The following is a 24372-nucleotide window of genomic DNA, read 5'->3' as shown; positions in this document are numbered from 1 at the left end:
TGGGAAGATTGGGAAAGGCAAGGTGAAGAGTAAAAGCCCTTTAGAGGTCGAATCAGAGCTGCAGCACCAGATCCGAGCTGCATCTGCTACCTACGCTGCATCTTGTGGCATCTTAACCCGCTGAGCCACAGCGGGAACTCCCATTAATTTTTAAATGTAGCCACATTATGAAAGGAAGATGAAATATGTGACATTAATTTAACAATACGTTTTACTTAATATATCCAAAATGCTATCAGTTCAACATATAATCAATAAATACACGTTTAAAAAATTAAGGAAACATTTGACATTCTTGTAAATTTGGTGGGTTTTTTTTTACCCTTAGAGCACATCTCATTTGGGACAAGACATGTTACAATGGCTATGTAGCCACAGGTGACTCCTGGCTTCTGTACTGCACAGTGTGAGTCCACAGGGCAACCAGCCGAAGGCCAAGTCTTGTTCTGGGGAAGGGGCTTATGTCGATGGGAGAATGAGCACAGTGGAAAGGGCCACCCTTTCATGACCTTGTCCGTGTATCTCAGAGTACGACTCCTGATACGGTAAATGGACCCCACCATGCGTCCTCTCCTACGTCTCCAAGACAGTCACAGCTTTTGAAAAGTGCTGCTTTGGCGCATGTGCACGTGTTGGGGTCCTTGTCCTCCTCAGTCCTAGCCCAGGTCTCCAATGGGCACCTCCGACTGGAGTCTCCTTACCACTCCCTCGGACTTCTCAAAAGCCTCGGTCAACCTGACCCCAGGCCCAAGACTCTGCTGTGCCCCTTTCGTGCTTGATGACGATGGCTTTCAAGCTTTTTGGATCACAATCCCGGTGAAAGTATATTTTACACTGTGATACAGCTCAACCATACACACACACACCCACCCCTTTGACAGCTTCAGTCCTGCTATACTCTGTGTTAATCCATTTTATTAAAAAAAATACATTGGGGACTACCCCCTAAGCTGATTTCATGATCTACTTAAGAGTTATGATCTGCAGTTTGCAAAACACTGTACAGCCCATTGGACATTACTTTCAGCAGTTACTGACTTCTTATAAAATAAGAAGCTCTTTTTGCTAAAATGAGGGATTATCACCATAGGCTTTGATAAAATCTCAAGCTATGATTTGATATTTCTGACAAAAATATGTCATTGCCATACATTTTGCTTGTCAACACAGGTGTTCATGCAGTATATCTGAAGTCTTTCATTTCTGATCAGACAATATCTAGATCTCTGGATCTGGAAATACAATGCAAGGATGAAGTAGCTTGCCAAAGGAATAGCAATAAAAATTTATAATAATGCATGGAAAAATGTCTTTCCACCTCAAAATCAGGACTAGCTTTGCTTCTCCTCAGCAATGGTCTGTTTTAACTTGTAAACTCAAAGGCTCACAGCATCTCTGCCCCTTTCTGTTGGCTGTTAGGAACCAACACAGGTACAGAATGTGTATAGAACTTTATCCCATATTCTGGCACGAATTTAGCTGAGCCACACCAACTCTCTCAAATCCGGACATCATTATACCCATTTACGAGGAGAGGAAATGGAGGCCTGGAGACATTCATGTGCCCAAGCCAAGAAGAACTGGCAGAGCCAGGCTGTGAACCCACAGGATAAGTCAACTTGTAGGTTAGTCTTATTTTAGTCACTAACTAAAGAATTCTGCTCCCAATCCCCAAACTTCACTCACAATGACTATCACGTCACTTGGGGCATAGCCTATAACAAAATGTGAACCTCAACAATTTCTAAAGAGCTATGGTCAACAGGAATTACAACTTCGGTGCTAAAAACGGCACCAGGGACAAGAAGAAACTGTGAGTTAATTGAAAAGCCACTCCATCTCCTCTCTTTTTCAGCCTTTTTACTCTTTTTCCTTTAATTTCTTATTACCCACTACCCTCCCCCTTTCCCTTAAGACACTAAGAAATGCAGACAGAAAACCAGCTAAACGATATATTGAACAGAACATCACAACAAGGAACTCTTGAATCAGAAATGCTAGATATCTGGACAGCTATGTCCCTAAGAAGCCATGTGACTCTAGCTTGGGAACAAAGGAAACTTTCTAAACCAAAGTTCTTCATCTAAAAAAATTAGAGACTAAAAAAATGTTCTCTAACGGCCCTTCCAGCTCAAGCAGGATGCTTTTGACTTTGAAATACCTGTTGTTCAAAATGAAGAAGAAACTTTGCAAGTTGGTCCTTTTGGGTAACTTGTTTTTGGCTTTCCCTCCTGAATGGCCCTTGATTGCTTTCTTTAAAAACCACAAAACAGAACAACAAAAGACCCAGAATTGCCAAAGCAATCCTGAGAAACAAAAACCAAGCAGGAGGCATAACTTTCCCAGACTTGAAGAAATATTACAAAGCCACAGTCTCAAAACAGTGTGGTACTGGTATCAAAACAGACAGACAGACCAATGGAACAGAATAGAGAACCCAGAAATAAACCCTGACACCTATGGTCAATTAATCTTTGACAAGGGAGGCAAGAACATAAAACGGGAAAAAGAAAGTCTATTCAGCAAGCATTGCTGGGAAACCTGGACAGCTGCATGCAAAGCAATGAAATCAGAACACACCTTCACACCATGCACAAAAATAAACTCCAAATGGCTGAAAGACTTAAATATACGACAGGACACCATCAAACTCCAGGAAGAGAACATAGGCAAAACACTCTCTGACATCAACATCATGAATATTTTCTCAGGTCAGTCTCCCAAAGCAATAGAAATTAGAGCAAAAATAAACCCATGGGACCTCATCAAACTGAAAAGCTTTTGCACAGCAAAGGAAACCCAAAAGAAAACAAAAAGACAACTTAACAGAACGGGAGAAAATAGTTTCAAACAATGCAATGGACAATGGCTTGATCTCTAGAATATATAAGCAACTTATACAACCCAACAGCAAAAAACCAATCAATCCATGGAAAAATGGGCAAAAGACCTGAATAGACTGTTCTCCAAGGAAGATATACAGATGGCCAGCAAACACATGAAAAAATGCTCAATATCGCTGATTATAAGAGAAATACAAATCAAAACTACCATGAGATACCACCTCACACCAGTCAGAATGGCCATCATTAATAAATCCACAAATAACAAGTGCTGGAGGGGCTGTGGAGAAAAGGGAACCCTCCTGCACTGTTGGTGGGAATGTAAAGTGGTACAGCCACCATGGAGAACAGTTTGGAGATACCTTAGAAATCCATACATAGAACTTCCATATGACCCTGCAATCCCACTCTTGGGCATCTATCCGCACAAAACTCTATACTTAAAAGAGACACGAGCACCCGCATGTTCATTGCAGCCCTATTCACAATAGCCAGGACATGGAAACAATCCAAATGTCCATCGACAGATGATTGGATTCGGAAGATGTGGTATATATACACAATGGAATACTACTCAGCCACAAAAAAACAATGACATAATGCCATTTGCAGCAACATGGATGGAACTAGAGAATCTCATACTGAGTGAAATGAGCCAGAAAGACAAAGACAAATACCATATGATTCATTTGTGCTGGAATCTAATATCCAGCACAAATGAACATCTCCACAGAAAAGAAAATCATGGACTTGGACAGTAGACTTGTGGCTGCCAGATGGGAGAGGGAGGGAGTGGGAGGGATCAGGAGCTTGGGGTTATCGGATACAACTTAGAATAGATTTACAACGGGATCCTGCTGAATAGCATTGAGAACTATGTCTAGACACTCATATTGCAACGGAACAAAGAGTGGGGAAAAAAATGTACACATGTAAGGATAACTTGATCCCCTTGCTGTACAGTGGGAAAAAAATAAACAAACAAACACAAAAACAAAAACCACAGAACAAAGGTCCATCACTCCCTTGCTATCTGGGTATCTCTCAACTTGCCAAGAGAATGATGGCCCACGAGTCAGAGGTCATAGATACCAAGACACACTGCTGTTCATACGCTCCATCCAGCTGGTGATTGATGGGTGGGGTCCCTCCCGCACTGTGGCATCTCATGACGGGGGAAAGCCTTCTGGGGAAAGCCGCAGGTAGGTAGGTATGTCCAAACGTGCTTCTGCCAGGACTGCTTCCATCATTCTGTCATCCTAGTTGGCTCTGTTCACTTTTTGGGCAGCTAGTAAACCTCTTTATCCCTTATTCTCCCCACTGTTTCAGTGGAAATGAGGCTGTCATGAAGATTTTAAGCCCAGTACATAGTAGGGGCTCAGGAATTTTGCTTTACTTTCTCTGTCCTGTCTTGTCTTAAAAATAACTTGACTTTGGGAGTTCCTGTTGTGGCACAGCGGAAGCGAATCTGATTAGTAACCATGAGGTTGCGGGTTTGATCCCTGGCCTCGCTCAATGGGTTAAAGATCCGGCATTGCTGTAGCTGTGGTGTAGGCCGCCAGCTGTAGCTCCGATTCAACCCCTAGCCTGGGACCCTCCACAGGCTGTGAGTGCGGCCATTATAAAAAAAAAAAGCAGGAGTTCCCGTCGTGGCGCAGTGGTTAACGAATCCGACTAGGAACCATGAGGTTGCGGGTTCGGTCCCTGCCCTTGCTCAGTGGGTTAACGATCCGGCGTTGCCGTGAGCTGTGGTGTAGGTTGCAGACGTGGCTCGGATCCCGCGTTGCTGTGGCTCTGGCGTAGGCCGGTGGCTACAGCTCCGATTCAACCCTTAGCCTGGGAACCTCCATATGCCGCGGGAGCGGCCCAAGAAATAGCAACAACAACAACAACAACAACAAAAAAAAAAAAAAAGGCAAAAAAGAAAAAAAATGAAATAAATAAAACACTCGACTTTGGAAGCAATTCAGAGAGGGTCTGCTTATTTCCTGAGAACAGGCAACAGAGCTCTATTTTATACATGTTATTGAAGCCCCACTTTGTTGTTGTTAAATTGGTTTTTTCATTAAAACTTCCCCAGAAAACAACACCCTGCCTTTTCAAAACTAGTGACTCTTCCATGTGAACATACGTGGGTGTTGAGAATTACACATGGTCCTCCTGCTGGTGCCTGTGATCTGTGACTGCTTGGATCCTGGTGACCCTGAGAAGCACGTGGCCGGGGGCAGAGGGCAGCCTGTTCCAGGAGGCCTGCTCTTTCTGCGCTGGAGCTGCATGACTCGTCAAAGAGCAGAGTAATTAGCTGCTAGGCAAAGAGCCGTGGGAGTGTGAGGTGCAGAGGAGAGGAAGAAAGGGACAGAAGAGCATTATCTTATTTTGCTGAAAACTGTAGCAAGGTGTTAATGCTTCAACTGTTCCTTTGAAGCTGTTTCTAGAGGGAAGGGGAGAGCAGCTTTGAGTCCTCAAGAGGCATCCAGGGCATCCTTTCAGACCTGCTCAGAGGTCTGATAGTGGCTTTCTGGGTGGAAACTCTAGTGAAAGAGGCAGAGTGCATCTCCATGGGACTGTGCGGGGCTCCGATCCTTCAGCCCAGCTGACCATCCCAAGCCCTACTGGGGGCAGGTTCCCAACATCCCTTCATCCAGTCACCACCAGCTCTGTGGCTACGACAGCATGACAATGATGCCGAAGCCGAGGTGGGAGATGAAGACCAAGATAGCCCATCCATGCAGGGCTGTGTGGGAGCCAGGCTGCCCCGGTGTACGGGCATGGACTGTGGGCACCTACCCCAGCTCTCACTCAGCATGAGATGCTGAGGCTTGAAATTGGCCATGGGAAGATTTATACCGTGGGATCGGCACATACTACAAATCAAGGTTCTTTCCCCAACAGAAAGCCAGGTGACCAGCACCTCCCTGCTTATGCTGGTCCATAAGAAAAGGACTTGCATCCTAAGCATAAGAAGTTAAGAGTTTGGATTCTGAAGTTACACCTAAATTTTTCAGAGGTTGGGGAGTTACTAACCTTTCTGAGTCTTAGTTTGTTTTCATGAGGAATAATATTAATACTATGACATCATAGGGTTGTTGTAAGGATTAAATGTGTTCATCCAAGTAAAAGCGCTTTTTCTAGGATTTGACACATTAAAGTAATGCTCAGAAAACATTAAGTTGTTTTGACCAATACACTACAGAAAACATACGTAGTCTAGTGCTTGGCAGTTGCAAATCACCTCCTGTCACAGACCTATCAGGCCAGGGCGAGGCCTTTGGTCCCATCTTTCTAGTAACTGCCATTCACAATTCAGTATCAGTCATGTTGCCCATTCCATTCTATTCCCACTCACACTAACACACACTTATTTCCCTCTTGCCCATATGAACCGGGGAACCCAGAAACAAGGGGAAAGACCCCTGAGTGGACAAGACAGCATCACAAGATCTGCAGGCTTCCCCTTGTGTGGATCAGTCCTCAGACCGGCGTGCGTACTGTACTGTGCGTAAGTTTGACAAGTTACACAGATTGGTCATCTTCTCCAGTGTCCAGCTGCCTGTGTAGAAGCAATGATGTGGGCAACATGTAGGAGAGACCAAGGGATGGAAGAGAGACAGCAGGAGCATCACAGACCACTAACTGCCTCTCTGATCATGTTCTTGAGGAGTTCCCGTTGTGGGTCAGCACAAACGAATCTGACCAGCATCCATGAGGATGCAGGTTTGATCCCTGGCCTTGCTCAGTAGGTTAAGGATCCAGCGTGGCTGTGGCATAGGCCAGTGGTTACAGCTCCAATTCAAACTTGAGCCTGGGAACCTCCATATGCTGCAAGTGCGGACCTAAAAAAGACAAAAAAATAAAAATAAAAAGTAAGCAAGAATCATTCTTGAACTGCTGTTCAGCAAAATACTTAACATTAATACGGTGTGCCTGAGGAAACCAGAAAAGACCTGGTTAACTAAGGCAGGCGATGCAGATACAGCAGTTTCAAAATATACCCTCCTTGCTCTCTAAATAACAAAAAAGTTCTGGATGTATATTTTGTTATTTTGTCTCCAGGAAAAGCCAGTCATCCAAAAGGGAGCATTTCTTAAAACTATCAGACAAAGGGATGTCACCACATTTTGAAACTGGCATTGGGCCGTCTGGGAGGTAAGCAGTATGAAATGTGACTCCGAGCACAGTCTGGTCTGCAACACTTGGTTTGAAGTACATTGATATTGTCACGGCTGCTTACTTTTTAAAAGACACAACGAATGTATCATAACAGTTTACACATTCCACCATCTGATGTGAATGGATCTGGTGCAGGACTGGTCATGTTTTGGGAAAAAAAAAATAGCATAAAGAATATTGTTTTGGCTTTAGAAAGCCTAAGAATTAATTGCCAAAGCTTAAGAGAAACTCTGGGAAAACACTGGGTTCAAAGCAAATTAACAGACTGACAAAAAACTAGCAAAAAATAGCATGTGCATGCCCAAAGGAGAAAGGAAACAGTTGATTAAATTTGTTCCATCAAGAAACCTCCCTAGAGACAGAGAAATTAGATTTTCAACAGTGCTGCTGGTTTGGCAGGAGCCGAGAGGGGCGGGGAGCTCCTGGGCTTCCCTTAGGGAAAGTCCGGACACCAAACTGCCCGAGTATCACGAGCAGAGAACCAGCTCATTTGAAGCCAATTTCTGACACATGCAGATGCAGTTAAGAAAAAGCTTGGTAAGTCACATTCAGCTCTTTAGGCTGAGATGCAGGGGTCAAAACATGTCCTTTGAGTTTCGGACAGCAATTGGGCACAAACGGGAGATTCAGAAGAATAAGAGTGTCACGGAACATAAAAACGTCTGACAGTTTGTCACGCCAAGTGTCTTTTTAAGGTTAAATGTTCACTGTTTCTCAGCTACTGGTGCAAGATGTTTTAAGTGGATATTACCAGACATCTCTATTTGTCACGGCGATTTTCTCTATCCGGAGATGTAAATCCTGGGGTTGGTCCAAGTGAGTGATTCTTTCCAGCTGCTGTTGCCATAGGATAAAAGGGAGCTGTGTCCTGCGTCAGACTTTCCATGGAGGGAACTTGCAGCATCGCATGTGATCTGGTGCTCTGCACAACCCCCTGCCCTCCTACCCTGTGAGAGACGCTCTCCAAGGTCCACAAAGGGCCCCGGACTCTCACACCTACCTCCGAGGGGTGCAGTCATCATGTGGGGGGATAATGACCACCTTCACGGTGACGGATGTTCTCAGGAGATCGATCATCTGCTCGTGGCTCAGAGTGGCCACCGCCACCTTGCAGATCTCCACCAGCCGGCTGCCCTGCCTCAGTCCTGCCTGCCAGGCATAGCCGTAGGGCTCCACATCTGCCACGATGCCCTCATAGTTGACATGGAAGCCAAGCTGTCCCAGCCCATTCCTTCGCAGGGTCATCTCCACTGATTCACAGCCTTTGGACACAAACTAGACAAAGAAACAAAAGGGATCTCAACTTAATGAACACAATAGGGTCTGAAGTGGTACACAGGGAACTGGAAAAACACAGTGAGCAGGGTTATTGGTGAACACCCTGCCGCCAGCTGAAGAGCGCTCTGCTTATGTCCCCTTCACTAATCGCCATTCATCAGGCCCAAAAGAACGTGCTCGCTGCATCCAAAGACCTCAATGGCTTCTCTGAAGTTACAAGGAAACCTCTAACAGAGACCTACAGGGAGCTGGCAGCAAAGAAAAACTGCATTCTGCTACCCATTTTGCCCTTGAACCATTCAAAGCAGCAGATACTCAATCAAACAATTCTTTGCAGCAACTAAAGCAGATTGGCCGGGCAACATCATCAGTCACCAAGGCAGTGGGATCAGGTCACGTGCAAATGAGTTTTCAATAAAAACGCACAATAAATGCGCCTCTCCCACGTGTTCTACTACTTTTCCTGCTGAAAAATGATGGGACGTGCGTGTGACATAAACTCTGTGTTCCTTCCCATTGTTAAAGGAGTTTTCAGAGGTGCTAGTAAAACAAGCCGAGCTTCTGTGACTTGGCTCCAGCCTGCATTAAAAGCTTTATGAAAGGGACATGCCTGTAGGTAAGAGGAAGGCAAACACTGACCTGAAGCCTTTTGACAATTTCTTTGATCTCCTCATTGTTAAGGAAACTCTCCACTGAAACGCACTCGCCTCGCTCGTAGAAGATTTTGAGGCTGGTGTCCGTTGAGGTCCACCCTATCACATCTCTGCAGGAACAGTTGAAAACCACGCTCTTGGTTTCCTGTTCGATGAGGACGATGAATTCATTGGAGACCCCGAGGAGGCAGTCTATCTCCATAGCCTTGTTGTAGTCTTTGGCCCGGACGGCCCACACAATGGCCCCCATGCTGCTGAGCTCAGCTCCGGGGTATGGCTTAGACTTTTCCTTCTTCTTGGAGGCCAGAGAGATGAACGGAAACTTGCCAGATGGGTCAATAGGGGTGTTGGTGACATTCTTTTCGGCCAGATCTTTCAGGTACTCCTGGCGGGTCCGGGTGGCCATGGCCCGGAACTTTTCCGACTTATGAGCAGCATTTTCTGCATTAATCACTTTGGCCAAAAGGAAGTCCCTGAAGACGTTTGACTTAGGGAAAGTGACTCCTTTGGGGATGGGAGGTCCAAAGGAAGGCACATCTCTGGACCTGGTGACAGCCACACTAAGAGACAAAAATCAAGAGAGAGGTGTGTCAACAGTTCTCAGTGTTGCAGCATGAGAATAACATACACTTTCTCAAAGACAAAGATGTCCTTCAGAAGCAAAATAACTGTCATTGCTATACAAGCAACAATATACATTTCTGCTTAACATGAACATACTTTTTCATTCGATCGTATTTAGGATTTATAGAACAAAAGGTTTTCAAGTCAAAAACCCCAAAAAGCTTAAAGTAAAAAGTTTCTTTTCATTAACAGATAGTAAACCAACCATAACTCCATGAAAAAAAGAAAAAAAAGAAAAAAGAAAAAGGATTTACTGTAATATTCTTCATGGAAGATAAAATTTTAAATACATAGTGATTATTTCCAAAGGTTGGGTGAGGGGGGGTGCAGGCAGGAGAGCTGGTTACTATAACCACATAACCTTTCAGGATAAGCAGAGATTCTGCAAGCAACCAGGTTAAAGAGCAGAACTTTAAAAATTGAAATTTAAGTAATAGAAAAAGATTATGATTTTTGGGGGGGGTTTTACAGCAATAATATTTTTAAAAATCACATTTTAGGGGCTGTGGCTTAGCGGTAACGAATCTGACCAATTCACGAGCATGTGGGTTGGACCCCTGGCCTTGCTCATCGGTTAAGGAGCTGTGGTGTAGGTTACAGACATGGCTTGGATCTGGTGTGGCTGTGGCTGTGGCTGTGGCTGGCAGCTGCAGCTCTGATTTGACCCCTAGCCTGGGAACTTCCATGTGCTGTGGGTGAGGCCCTGAAAAAAAAAAAAAACTCACATTTTACAACTGAGCTATTCTCTGGTCCAAATTCTCTGCTTTCGGTATTTGATTCTGACAAATTTATCTGTAAGGAATACATGTTCCTTTTCCCATTCCTTTAAGCAAGATTAAGAAAGCCTGTTCCAGGCACTTCTTCTGCAGGTATACTGCTAAAATTGGGCCTAAGAAAAGGTCCATAAAAGCATCTGTAAGAACTCATTATTTTTAATCTCAAAAGGAAAAAGATTAAGTTTTTCCTAAAACAATAATAAAACAGCAACAGAAATTAAATGGAAAAGGGGAGGCTGTGTGTTCTATGTCATGTTCCAAGACCTCATTATAGGACCTCAGCAAAGTTTAAGAGGGCTGGAAACGATGATTCAAACAGATCAAACATCCCCTTTTCAAATTATCTAATTATTTAAAAGTGAGTCAATTACACAACTGCACTAAGCATTAGTGGAACGATACAAAATCTGTTCCTCCTGAATTCTCAGAATTATGGAAAGAACATAATCAGAGCGTGTGTGCATCTTTCAAATTAAACTGAAGAGCTCTGTTACACTTTTTTTTTTTTTATTTCTAGGGTTTGCTTGAAGATATTCAGGTTTGCTTTTCAAAAAATGACTGCTGCTTGTGAAAACAGAATAAATAAATAAAAATCAGCAATCTCAGGATAAAAATTATATTATTTTGTCAGAAGATGCCATGAGACAGCCTATTTGTAAAAATGGCTTTTCACAGATTAAAAAAAAAAAAAAAAAAAAAAAAAGAAGAAGAAAGACTGCCTAGTTCACTTCATGACAAAGAAAGGTGGCAAGCAACATTCTGTTCTCTAACTGGAGATGAGAAGTCACAGAAAGCTTCATATTCATGATGGCCTAATTATATCAGTATCAGAAAGGCAATTTTTCTCATCTAATGTGAACTGCCTGGCTTGAATGCTGACAGCTGTATAATTTTAATGTGATCATGTTATTTTTTGTTTCAAGTCAAATAGAGGATGCTAAAACCCAGATTTGCTGCCTTTTTCTAAAAGGAATCCCGTAAGGATTCAGAAATATTTAATATCTTTCATTGTCAAATTGGCAATTTCTTCTGCTAATTTCACTTCAAATCATGTTTCTTTCTCTAGAAGCAGCTGTGATTTGATTTTAACTAAGGAGAGGAACATGCTAGCAGGAGGTGTCGCTAGGAACACCACCCATCCACATGCCCCTTAAATGCACTGGTTTTCCACAGATCTATTTATTAACGAACAGAACTTGAGACGAACATATACTGAAAACCCACCAACAATTAGAAGCACTAGAGTGAACCATGAGGGAAAAAAGTGAATCCTTAACATATAATTATCAGTGATTCATCACGGTAGGGAGGTAAACGATACAGACACTAAAATCAGCTTTGCACCATTAGAAATAGAATCCTTAACAGAAGAAGATGAGGAAGATGACACCCTAAGAGTGCTCTTTTCAAATAAAGGGTTTTGTTTTGGGTAAATCTAACTTTCAAGGTTTTCTACAAGGTTAAAAGCTCATTAATTTAGATGCCACCAATGCTGAACGCTTGATAATAAGGCCTGTTAGAAGCTAAGTAGAAAGATATTTTTGCTTTCCTAAGAAAAAAAGCCTCTCCAGAATTTCAGTGTGCTATATATAGATACTTCAGATGTATTAATTATAAGAGGTTCTTGCTATTTTAAAAAGCAGATTCCCAAAGGCTTCTTGGCCACACTTATGTTCGCCTTGGGTGCAATACTGTAACTCCTTCGAAAGAATACATTCTTAAGAGCCATGCCTTACTTACTCAGCCTTGTTAAGGACTAGGATGTTCTACTCAAGAGGGTTATCTAGATGACAGACAGACAGACAGACAGACAGACGATCGGAGGCCGAAAGAGCTGTGGAACGTTAGCCCTGGAGAAGAACTTGAAGAAGTCAGTGTGCCTCAAATTCTGCCAACAAAATCTTGAGTTTTATCTGAAAATTCATCTTCATTGTGCATTCCACTGAAGAAAACCTGCATTCATTTCAACGCAAAAATATGTTCTGTCCCCTAAATCTTGGAGTACAATGGAGGGACCAGGAGGTGTTCTGATTCACAGTCACTTGACACATCCCTGGACCTCCATTTGAACAGCTGGTAAAAATTCTTCACTTCTCCAGGAAACAGAGACGTAAAATGAGTTGTCCAGGGCTCGTTAAAGAGAGCCAGGAGTGGCCAGAGCCTGGGTTTCTGGAAGGCCAACAGTGTGCTCTGTGAGAAGAGCACACGTATTCCCTGAGGAAACATTTTTAAATCTCCCACTGGAGGTGCCTGCAAAAGGGAACAGCCGCAAGAGTCACATGGCCAAAGAGACCACCATTAGGCTGTTTCTAGTAGATCTGGGCCTTGTGCCATCTGCTGGCATCAAAGACCTCGCATGAAGCAGCAAGTTGATACATGGAAATATTCCATTTTCAAGTCGATACATGGGAATGTTCCAGAAACATTTGAACAGAGGTCTCAATGAAAAAGTCAGACAACCTGCATTTCTGAAGCCCCATGGAAACAGCAATGAACAACAAAACTGAAAAGGAAGGGGGCTTAGCCTCAAAATGGTATTAGTCCCCCCTTGAAGGTCAGATCCGGCTGCCAGCTCGGGGAGCCTTCCAAGACAGCAGACCTTGGCAGAGCACAGGAAAGACGAGTGTCAGAACAAATGTGTGCCCATCGGTCCCTCCCTGGGGGCTCTACTTCTCACAGTCTTCATTCGCCAACACTCACCGAGCACCTCCCATATGCCAGGCACTATGCTGCTGTGAGGACCTGGGGCGAGGCGTCACAGGGTACATCCAGTGGTTTGCACACTCTCCCAGGAGGTGTGGGTGCTACTGGAAACCCCCAGGAAAGGTACTTTATCCAGTCCTGGGAGGTCGGGCGAGCCTCCCAGAGAAAAGAGGAATCGGAGTTCATCAGGGGATGGAGGGGCAGGGATGTGTGTGAGAAGAGCAGAGGCATTCTTGGCCTGGAGGGCAGCATGTGCAGAGGGAGGGGCTGTAAGGAGCTCCACACAGCAGCAGGGGTGGGGCTGGGGGGTGGGCGAGGTGCCAGGACATGAAGAGACAAGAGAGGCCAGATCTGAAGAACTCCATGCAGGCTATGCTGGGAAGTCTCAACGTTTCCCTAAATGGTTTTCAGCACAGAGTGACAGATTCAGATTGGTGTCTTAGAAAGGTCAGCCACACTTGGGCAACAGGGATGCTGATTAATGAGGGCCTGGAACAGACTTCTCAAAAGAAATTTTCATCACTTGACCCACTTGCAAATTTTTTTTTTTCCCCTAAAGCGTGTATATTTGTTTCTTTTTATCCAAGAGAAGCAGAGAAAATGGTCATGGACATGTCGTGTGCATGCACCACACTCCCTGCCTGCACCAGATACTTTATGCACAGGATTTTAAGTAGAAGCCAAGCAACCTCCCACTGTGCAGTCAGGGAAATTTAAGATCTGAGAGATTTCAGTCTGGTCTGATTCCAAGCGCTTTTTACACTACATCATACAAACTCCTCTCAGCATTTATGACACAGGAACTGCTGAATATGGAAATCTTTCTGAGAGGAGTAACATATATTTCTCTACCTTCCTAAACATGGTGACCGATCACAATTTAACATCTGTTTCAAAGACAGGTCCAACCACGTATCATTATACTAGTTTTAAAATTCACAATAATTCTTTTTGAAAAAAAATTTTTAGTAGAGTTGATTTACAATGTTCCATCAATTTCTGCTGTATAGCAAAGTGAGTCAAAGTTCTAATTTTCAATTGTGTGAGATATCCTAAGATTTTTTTCACAGTCTGTCTGAACTAGATTGATCCATAAGGCCCACCCATTACAATTAATCAATTTTACCTTAAATTTTCAAATTCTGTTAATGCTGCTCTACGTCTCTCACTCACTTCTATTTCCTGTAATTTATTTGTTGGAGAAACAGGGCTATTTGCCACATAGAGTTGTCCAGAGCCTGAATTTTGCTGAATACAGACATTTTCTCTGGACTCTTATATTTCCTGCAAATTGGCCTCTCAAGAGGTTTGATCAGATTCACATTCAACTGTGGGGAGAGAGGATGAGGCTAATTCACAGATGGGATGTAGTCTTCCGTTATGAGATACACGTTTGTCTCTTTTCACATCTGTAGCCTTTGGTGATCAATGCCTAGATCCACGCATTCATGAGGTTGTTGCTTTTTTTTTTTTTTTTCCCATTTACTAGCTTTAAAAAAAATGGGGACAAATTTTTTTTTTTGGTCTTCTTGCCATTTCTTGGGCCGCTCCCGCGGCATGTGGAGGTTCCCAGGCTAGGGGTCGAATCGGAGCTGTAGCCACCATCCTACGCCAGAGCCACAGCAATGCGGGATCCAAGCCACATCTGCAACCTACACCACAGCTCACGGCAACGCCGGATCCTTAACCCACTGAGCAAGGGCAGGGACCGAACCCGCAACCTCATGGTTCCTAGTCGGATTTGTTAACCACTGCGCCACAACGGGAACTCCTTGCAGTGTATTTTTACAAAGTGAAGCCCTTAGGAGTAAGTGGAGTATATCTGGCTGTTTGCTTCCAAACCAAATGGACCCCAGGTTGCTATGCTGATTAAATCTGTACCTTTAACATGAACAGTCTTCCTGCATCCCCTTTATTGGTAAGCACTCAATTGATGCTTTCAGAACATCCTTGCCACTAATCCGCTCATCTTTCTGATTTGCTGCTTCTCATCTGATCTATCAACTGGAAAAATGAAACTCACTGTAATGATACAAATAAAATAGTAGACACCAGAAGGCCCGCTGATCGGGTACAGGCATAAACTCTAGTACACAGACTTAGTGATTAATTTCTGAGTTCTTGGCTATGTCTACTATTTGAGGCTAACTGGCTTTTTGAATTAGTTTGAATTGGTTAAGTTTTTCCTGTATAAACTTTCAAGTCCCCAGGGAGATATAACACACATTATTTCAGAGCCTCGTTTCCATATTCAGCCCAGGGATTTTTTTTTTTCCCTTTGTTCCCCTATTGTATTCTAGAGCCTAGAATAGTACCTAGGATATTCTGATAAAGAACTGGTTAAAAAAAAAAAGAGAGAGAAGAAGAAGCAGCTCTAAATTTGTGCTTGTATAAAAATTACCTTGCCTGGTGACAGTGGCTAAGTTTTCCTAAAACTGCTTTATACCATGTTGTTATGTGATGATCTAGCCTTCCAAGGGCCTCTACTGCCTAGTCACCCTTCAACAGCACACCCTTCTTACTGGACTTCTTTCCACTGTCCTTCCTGCATCTATCCGTCCATCTATACCACTGGCCACCCTGTATCTATACGTCTATCTATACGTCTGGCCACCCTCGATTCCCAGAATGGCTTCTCATTTTCTCACTGAACTTCACCATCTGTGCTTCAAACCACACAATGAATCCCATTTTCTCAGTTAAACGTTCCTTATATCTTTAGCCTGTACTGACCCCACAACTCTCTACACAGCAAGGCACTCCTTTGAGGAAATAACTTTCCACACTTTAGGTACCAAGTTGATGTCAGTAAGTAAATGTGAGTGTTCACAGAGGAGAAAGTTGGGAAAAGAGATTTTAAATGATGAAAAGCAGCTGAATTATTCTAACTACATCACTGAGAGACAAAGTTATATTTAAATAAACTGGGTTTGAATCAATGTGTCTCTAAGCTTTCCCACCAGAGTACATCTAATGAAGCAGATAAATTCACACCTCTAGCAGTTTGGGGAAGGGCTTGGGTATGAGAAAACATCATAGGTATGAAAGTTGTTTGAAGACCTGCATTTTATCTCAAAATTGATACACATTTTTCACTCTACTTCATACTACTTTAAGAGAAAATAAACCTCTTTAGATCCCTAGACTTGTTTTGTTCTCTGAACTTGCTGACTTACTCCTGTAATTAAGCTGCATTCCACCTGGGATTAAAACATTGTACTTCTCACAACAAACCAATTATCAGTCTGCGCTGGCCACTTTCTGTGTAGGTGGCTATATTTATACCAAAAAAAAAAAAAAATACATATCCAAAATTAACGAAATCCAATCTTCCAAGTTTTAGGGACAGAAAACTATGACAAATTTCCCTATTTTGAAAGGATGGATTCCTAAGAGGACATCTGATTAATGCTGGAATATCCTTGCACGTCTTCTTGGCACAGATTCTTATTCTCTTCAACACCAACCCCCTCCAGGATTCTTGCAGAGGCCTCTGCAGGCAGATGCTTGAATTCTGATACCCATGAGACTAGGTCAACAAGGGACACTGAAACAATTCCACCAAATGCTTAACAAAGCATAGAAATGCCTCTAGGACTGCCGTCAGAAATGGTAGAGTGAATTAAGTCTGTCCCAAGCAAAGGTTTGGGCTTTTTAAATAATAATTAAAAAAAATTAAACCCTTCTTCCCTACTGATTATCATCATTCTTCTCTGCTTTGGCCAAGCCAAGAGCAAAATATAATTAGCAGTGTGAGTAATTAGCTGGTGACCAGATGGCATGGATGGGGGGCACCACCTGAGGAGGAGGTGCGAATGGAGACGGCAGGTGTCCAACCAACATGTCTGGGGACTGTCGATGCCATCAGGTTATGTCACCGGGTAAGTTCAGCAGTCCTCGGACACAGTTTAAAGACAGGTATAAATAGTGAAAGACTTTGCACTGCCACTTTAGAGACCAGAGCTGGAGGGGGCCTTCTGTGGGACCACTTGCCTGGGCCCATCTAGCCAATACTGGAAGCAGTACCTGTAACAGACGCTGTCCGTGCACGGGTTGTGAACCCGGACAATGACGAAAACGTGCTGAAAGTGGGATCGGATGTTTTTCGGGCTGAATGGCTGTGCTCCAGGCTCTTGGAAAACAATCGTTACGATATCATTTCCGATGTGCCGCTTCCGTAGAAGCTAAAAGAAGACATAAGCGAAAGGCATAAATGACAACCCTCTTTTTCCTTCCCAACTCCCTTATGTAACTTTATTTAAAACATTCATTATTAATTGGACCTTATTAGGGGAGGTAATCTATAGTTATCATCACGATTTCAGCCTGTCTTATCATTTCCTCCAAGAAAGAATGTGGAAATGAAAATTCTGAAATTTGCATAAAATCTATAGCCCATTCAAATAGATCTAACCAACATCTAGCATATTACGCCAAGTCCCAGCATCTCCAAATCCTCAGTTTCCATAACAACAGTTTTGTTCCATTTTCATATAAGAAAGAAACTTGCCACCGGGAAGATTTTTTTAGAGATGAGAACGGCTGAAGTAATTACAACGCAATTTATGTTCTGATTTAATTAGCTTCATTTAAAGAAATGTGGCTAAGGTGTTTTCTGATAATACTTTTTTGTGGCACAAGCTGGGAATGTAGAAATTAATAATATTCTGGAATGTCAAAACAGCCTTAAAGCAGGTTAAATTTCAGGTTTAAATAGTTTCTTTAATTACAGTGAAAGCTGCTTAAGACCACCTTCTGTTTCAGATTAGACAGTGTTTTGGAAAGGTGGCTTTCAAATTCAGGCACTCCAAATCATCCTTGGTCACTGCCTCTCCAGGAGGGGATTATGAGATAGTTTAATTCAATCATGTGAAGAAAAACTCACCAGAATTTGTATTACCCATATTTATTACAAAGAAACTCTTATGAGGAGGAAAACAACTAAACATGACATTTACATAAACTATCCATTAGACATAAGCCTGCATTTATAAACCTTTAAAAAAATATTCTCCAGTGACTTTAACTTACACAGTTTTCATACCAGTAAAATCAATGAGCTGGTATTGGCTGCCAGCTGGGACAAACAATAGCCTTTTGGATTAGGGTTGAGAATTGGGAGTTAGAACGTTCAGGAAATGTACTTTTACTTGAGGAATTTAAAAGCATCCCAAATCATTTTCCAATGAGGCTGTTTACTTCATTTCTAAACATGATATATTACCAGATGTTACAGAAATAAAGGCTGCTCTGTACTGACTGCTTTAAGAATATAATATACCCATTATCAAATATCAACTCAGGATCTTCAACACACCAAACACAAATGCAATCTGTCTATGTCTGTGTCAGTCTTGCATAGATGATGTTATTGCCTTTTTGATTGTGTTATTCTTCTTTAAAAATATGGGTCGATGTTTTACTACAGTACCCAAACAGAAATAAATCCATCTCTCCATCACACATTATATATAAGACAGTATTTATAAATACATTCCTGCAAAAAATATTTTAAAAGGTATGTTCTTTTTGTTTTTTTCTAATCATACGGCAATCTACATGGAAGAAATACAGTCTTTAGCTAGAGAATTAAAATTTCTTAATATGTAGCAATATCAATTACTCCTTCATCCTGATGTAGGACCATAATACTTCTGCCTTGATTGGATCCCCAAATTAAATAATTTAGAGAGTTGTCCATTTAAATGCCAACTTACTTTGCTCCGCATTTCAACTCATTTAGTTGGAAATACACCACTAAACTTTTTATCCCCCCTTCCCCACATTATATTTATCTGCTGAGTAATCGGATAGAATAAGCCTTTATCTCTCTTTCAAAGATTATCTGTTAATCTTAAATTCTGTCTACTGTCTGGTCAGAGTAAGTTTAATACATTTTTCTTAGCATGTTTTCTTCTCAGAGAAATCTAGAACTTGGAAGTTGCATAATTCAAATTGCATAATTCATAATCAGAATTTCTAACTTCTTGACAAACTGTCAACAAACTCCAGATCAGGGAATTTACCTTAAAATTTTATAGGTTTATTTCAGATTTATAGCCAATTCATTGTTTTGCAAGCTATTTCTTATTACTTTGGAAATCCTAAGAGGCAACATTTTTGTTAGTGAGATTTGTGATGTAATCAAACCTAAAGTGATGACGTGTTAGGGTCCATCCATGTTTTGTTAAATTCTGTGAAAGAGGATGTGAATCATTCTGCAGCTGGCCTGTGTTCTGTTGGTACAACAATTGACAATAACAAAACCAATGTCCATTGTCAGGTCAGAAGTAACACTGGACTGCTGTGTTTATAATAGCTATTGAAAGGAGAGTCTGTTAGTTCTCTGCTTTTTTTTTTTTTTTTTTTAATGTCTGCACTTGCAGTATATGAAAGTTTCCAGGTCAGGGATTAAATCCAAGCCACAGCTGTGACCTGCGTTGCATCTGCGGCAACGCCGGATCCTTTAACCCTTTGTACCAGGCCAGGGGTCACACCTGCGCCTCCGCAGTGACCAGAGAAGCTGCAGTAGGATTCTTAACTCACTGCACCATGGCCGGAACTCCCTCTCTGGTTCTTTTACATTTCAGCTTGGTATCATTTGTTTTGAAATATTTTTAAAAAACAACTACTACCACATACTCTCTGAAACAATACTGTCAGTTTCCATTTTGTTCTGTACCAATCTGTCACTTTTTAGTTTCTACATTTTACCATCTCAGTGACTAACTACATTTTAGTCATTAGCCTTGGATCTTTTCAAAGAAACTCTGTGCATGAGGTACACAAATGCAATTGTTATTTATGCCATCTCCTGAAGAAGAAGGAAAAAAAAAAACATTTTTCGGAGATCTCATTGACATTTATTTTGATTTTTTCTCCAAGTCAGTATACGAAATCTCCTTTGAAATCTGAAATGAAACATCAGTACTTTCCTGCTTTGTACACTGGCCTCTTGAGATGAAACTTCACCTACTCATGCGTCTTCTTTGCAACCCTGCAGAGTCATTTAATCACCATGATTGCAACTTGTTCTTTTCAGATTTCAGGAAAACCTCAATCCCCAAGGGTGAAAAGCAAATGATTAATTCACAAAGCCATCCAGCTGGCTGTTAACCTAGAATTTGTGTCTCTTCATTTGTTTTCAGCTCATTTGCTATTCCTTACTTCGACAAAGTACAAAGCTTCCTGCTGCTGTGACAGGTGCGACATTAAATTCTGGTTTAAGATTTTACAAACTTGCCACTTAGGCTGCTGGGGGAAATGAAACAAGGGCGAAAAACACAGATGACACAGGGATCTCTTACCTGTTGCTTGTTGTTAGGTGTGTATGGCAGCATGGTAGACACGTGGAACATGATCTCATAGTCTTTGTATGTTGTGTACAGAGAATGAGTTCCAGTGGAGTCAGCTACAGTTAAAAAAAAATGAGACTAATGTAAGAATCGTAAAAATAGTTCATTTAAGAGAAACATCTCAAAAAAAAAAAAAAAAAAAAGAGAGAGAGAGAGCGAGAAATGGCTTAGGATGAAAAGATCCTAGATAAGATCTAGTATAGGGGTTCTTACCCAGTCTTTGTACCCAATGTCCTCTAGCAATCTAGTGAAGTCTATGGATTCCTTTTCAGAATTACATGCGTAAATGCAAAAATACATAAGATTTCAACAGAAATCAATAGCACTGGAAAATACTGCTATCAAAATGAGTTAACAATGACATAACAGCATAAGATTTATGTAACAAGTATAAGCGGTTGGTCTAACAACTATAGTAATTTTGAAGCAGTGATATGATATGCAATATCTTGAGATTATCTCCAAGAGCAAACAATATGACATGAAAATGCCTGTGCTTTCTGCTGGCACTGGTGATAAAATCACAGGGAGAGCGTATACTCCTGTGTTGGTGACCTACATTCATAATTAAAGGAAATGCTAAATTTCAATTAGGGGTTAGTGAAAATAAATGTAAAATGATTTCTCATCCAAGTTCACAGACTCCTGAATTCTGTCCACAGACATTAAGTTCAGAACACCTTTTCCAATACTTCTGACCCAAGCAAGCAAACCATTTTGTTCTTAAAAAATAGATGGAAATTTAACACGATTTTGACACTGAATAACAAACGTATTATAGCAATGCCCAACAATTTAAGCCTGAGTGTGCTCTGCTTTCACCTTGAGGAAAAAAACCAACCCCAATCCCAATTCCCTGAATCATTATGCCCATAAATACCTAGAAACCAAAGAGAATTATTAATTGTCCAGTTGAAAGGGAATATCTATCTATCTATATTTATTTATTTGAGCTTTTTAGGGCCGAACCTGTGGCAAATGGAGGTTGCCAGGCTAGGGGCCGAATCGGAGCTGTAGCTGCCAGCCTACACCACAGCCACAGCAATGCCAGAACCGAGCCACATCTGTGACCTACACCACAGCTCATGGCAACACCAGATCCTTGACCCACTGAGCCAGGCCAGGGATTGAACCTGCATACACCTGGATACTGGTCAGATTCATTTCCACTGAGCCAGGACAGGAACTCCAAAAGGGAATATCTTTAGATTGGAAGCATCTGGACTCACAGGTGGCAAAATAAACAGAGATGCATTCAGCCTAAGCAAACTCAATCCTCCATCAATGATACTGATGAGGAGCAAACACTTCACTGCATCTTAGAAAAAAAAAAGTAAGACAAAGCCCCTGGAATATACCAAAAGGCAGTTCTCAAACTTGAGTGTGCATGGAGTGGCCTGGTGTGCCAGCTTAAAAGGCAGGTTCCCATCCCCCACCCCAGAACTACTGCTCTGTGGGTGTGAGGCAGGGCAGAGGAATCTATTTTAATAAACACCCTCAGGGGACTCAAATGCAGTAGCTGCACTGCCCTTAGGCGCTGCTCCAAGAATAAACCACAAGAGTGGTCTGCAGAGACTTGTTAGGATGTTCTCGAGCCCTGAGTTTCAAACTTGAGCTTCTTGGAAGACCTTAACTTTGAAGAGGACATAAGATGTAAAGGGTTTTAAAAACAACCGAAATGTACAATAAAGTAAAGACTACTTTTCAAAAATTGAAAAAATAAATACCAACACATAACTCAAGAAAAACATCTTCTAAATGTTAATAACCACTGCCGCACAAAACTAAAAATTACTATAATAAATAATTGATCTACTTAAGACAGGTCTTGAGTATGAAGAAGGTATCTGATGTTAAGCACTCTTGCTATAAATACCTCTAGAACCCACTTGCACATTTTACAACTTTAAAGTCAATGCATCAGCTGTAACCAGTGCTTACATGTGTTTCAAGTCAATTTTCAGCAAAACTAATGGACTAGAAGAAAAAATTATCATCTAGTGTTCATTGATTACATTTTGCCTTAGACATCGGTCTCATTCTAAAGGGATTACTGCCAGGAAGTAAGACCACCCTAAAGATAATTTGTTTCCAAAACTCGTTCTTTCTTGCACATGTCTCATTTCATATAATGGACGCTGCATGGATCACCCTTTTTTGGGGGGCCCTTTGGAAACCCCAGCTTTGCTGATAATTTTTAACAGTTTGGAAATAGTTTCAAGAGTTGTAGAGATAAAACTAGGGCTAAAACAATAAAATTTCCTTTTCTGAGAAGAAAAGAATTCCCAAGTCCTGAAATTACTGGGTACATAATAGAATTACTAAACTTTACCGGAGAGAATGGAAAATGAATGTTTGTTATATCTCTAAAGAATAAAGCAGTTAACATGATTACTCTATTTTTAGGGACCCCAAAGCCCTGAAACCATGAAAGATTTAACGGAATGAAAATCAGGAAGACGGCCATTAGGAAAATGACAAAAAATCCTTTGTCTCTGGTTGAAGAGAATATAGACTGAGTAATTTCTAAAGGGAAAATATGCTTATAAAAGAGGGATGAAAAGAAGATAATGTCCCTTCCTATTTTTACGGAACTATAAAAGTTAAAAAATACATTCAGGCATCTTATGGGTCATCTTGATAATCACGTAATTTGCCTCCAAATTACACTCCCAGAGAGTGACACATATCTACTAATAAGGCCAGCCCTCTAACACTAAGTCATAGAAGTAAAATTTCTAATATTCAAAGGAGATGATAAGAAGACCCTGAATAATTGAGGAATGATAAGAATATTCTTCTCAGCTACTTTGAAAAGGTATAGATAAGTGATAGTAGCCTACATTACGTATTTCTATTTGAAGATGGTATGAGTAGGTTAATAAGTTTGTAGAAGCAGTTTCAGATGCAGTCACTGTCATATTCATCCTTGACTTCCCTTGGCTCAACTCTTTTGCTTTACAGGAGACTAAAACTTGGATGATAAAGGTGGGTGTGAAGCAACTGAATCAGAAAAAGGAATTAAATTTTTATATAATCACCTCCTGGTCACGTTTGGTACATTTGAGTTTGGAAAAGCTAGATAAAGGAAAACAAGCCTAAGCAATTTGATTTTTGGAAAGTTCCTAGTTTCTAAATATTTAGGCATACAAGGGGAAAAGCAATGTCATAAACTAAATGCCTGAGACGAATAAAGGCAACAGAATGAAGAGACTTAAGCTCAGTTTAGGAATGTCCTCACCACTACAGAGCACACCAAATGCAGGACGAAATCCCAGGTTGTGGGTCTGACTCTTAACTGTAGTTTGAAATATAAAAGTCAGTTGCCTGTTGGGGACCATCCATTTAAGACTCCAGATCACCTCTCTATGTAAGTTTGTCTCAGGGTCTGGGGATGCAAAACTCGAAGCCCAGAGGCACAGCTGGTGTGAAGTACGTGACCCCAGGGCACTGGCCTGTGTTCCAGATGAGGCAAGCCTTTGCCCCTGTGGTATGGTTTCACCTACTCGGCAGTGAAGCATTTGGGGAAAGTCAAGAATTCCACCTGCTCTGGCCCCTACTCTACTCACTCATATTTTTTCAATGCATCTCTAACCACGTTAGGAAATGGATTACTTAACTTCACAAGGAGAATCTGCAGGATCGCCCTTTGCCATGACAGATGAATTCATACTGTGTCAATTCAAGGAATGTGCAAGTGTGCATGTATATGCACCTGGAACTTCAGGCTTTCTTGAAATCACTAATATATGGCAAGAAAAGGACAAGTGATGGTGTGGGGTGGATACTTAGGTACCAGTCACTACTATTTTCCATCTACAGAGAATTCTGTGCAGTTGAGGTAAAAAATGTAGTTAGAGCCTTTTACATATTTTAGTTTCTTTGTCAGGTGTATCTCAGTAATACTCAAAGGAAAAGCCTTACACTGTAACACAGGTCAAAGTTAAAGAGGGGAAAAAAAGAAATTCAT

At 41.6% G+C, this 24372-nt stretch overlaps 1 protein-coding gene across 21 annotated transcripts in view; it reads right to left on the bottom strand.

Annotated features, from left to right (window-relative positions):
- Window positions 1-24372, bottom strand: part of SIPA1L1 (signal induced proliferation associated 1 like 1) — a 378208-nt gene that overhangs the window by 73519 nt on the left and 280317 nt on the right. For all 21 annotated transcript variants that reach the window (XM_084969649.1, XM_021099433.2, XM_021099436.2 and 18 more), the window contains 4 exons: window positions 20355-20458; window positions 17074-17231; window positions 8931-9504; window positions 8014-8288 (listed from right to left, as the gene is read on the bottom strand). In XM_084969649.1, the coding sequence (XP_084825775.1) occupies window positions 8014-8288; window positions 8931-9504; window positions 17074-17231; window positions 20355-20458 (1111 nt within the window). The remainder of the gene's footprint in view (window positions 1-8013; window positions 8289-8930; window positions 9505-17073; window positions 17232-20354; window positions 20459-24372) is intronic.

This window comes from Sus scrofa, chromosome 7 (genome assembly GCF_054392235.1).
Source record: "Sus scrofa isolate SSC_HxYL_T2T_F1_AM1 chromosome 7, Sscrofa_HxYL_maternal_Yorkshire_Landrace_v2.0, whole genome shotgun sequence".
Classification (NCBI taxonomy): Eukaryota; Metazoa; Chordata; class Mammalia; order Artiodactyla; family Suidae; genus Sus; species Sus scrofa.
The sequence above is the reverse complement of the archived record's forward strand: the minus strand, read 5'-3'. Positions and strand labels throughout refer to the sequence as shown.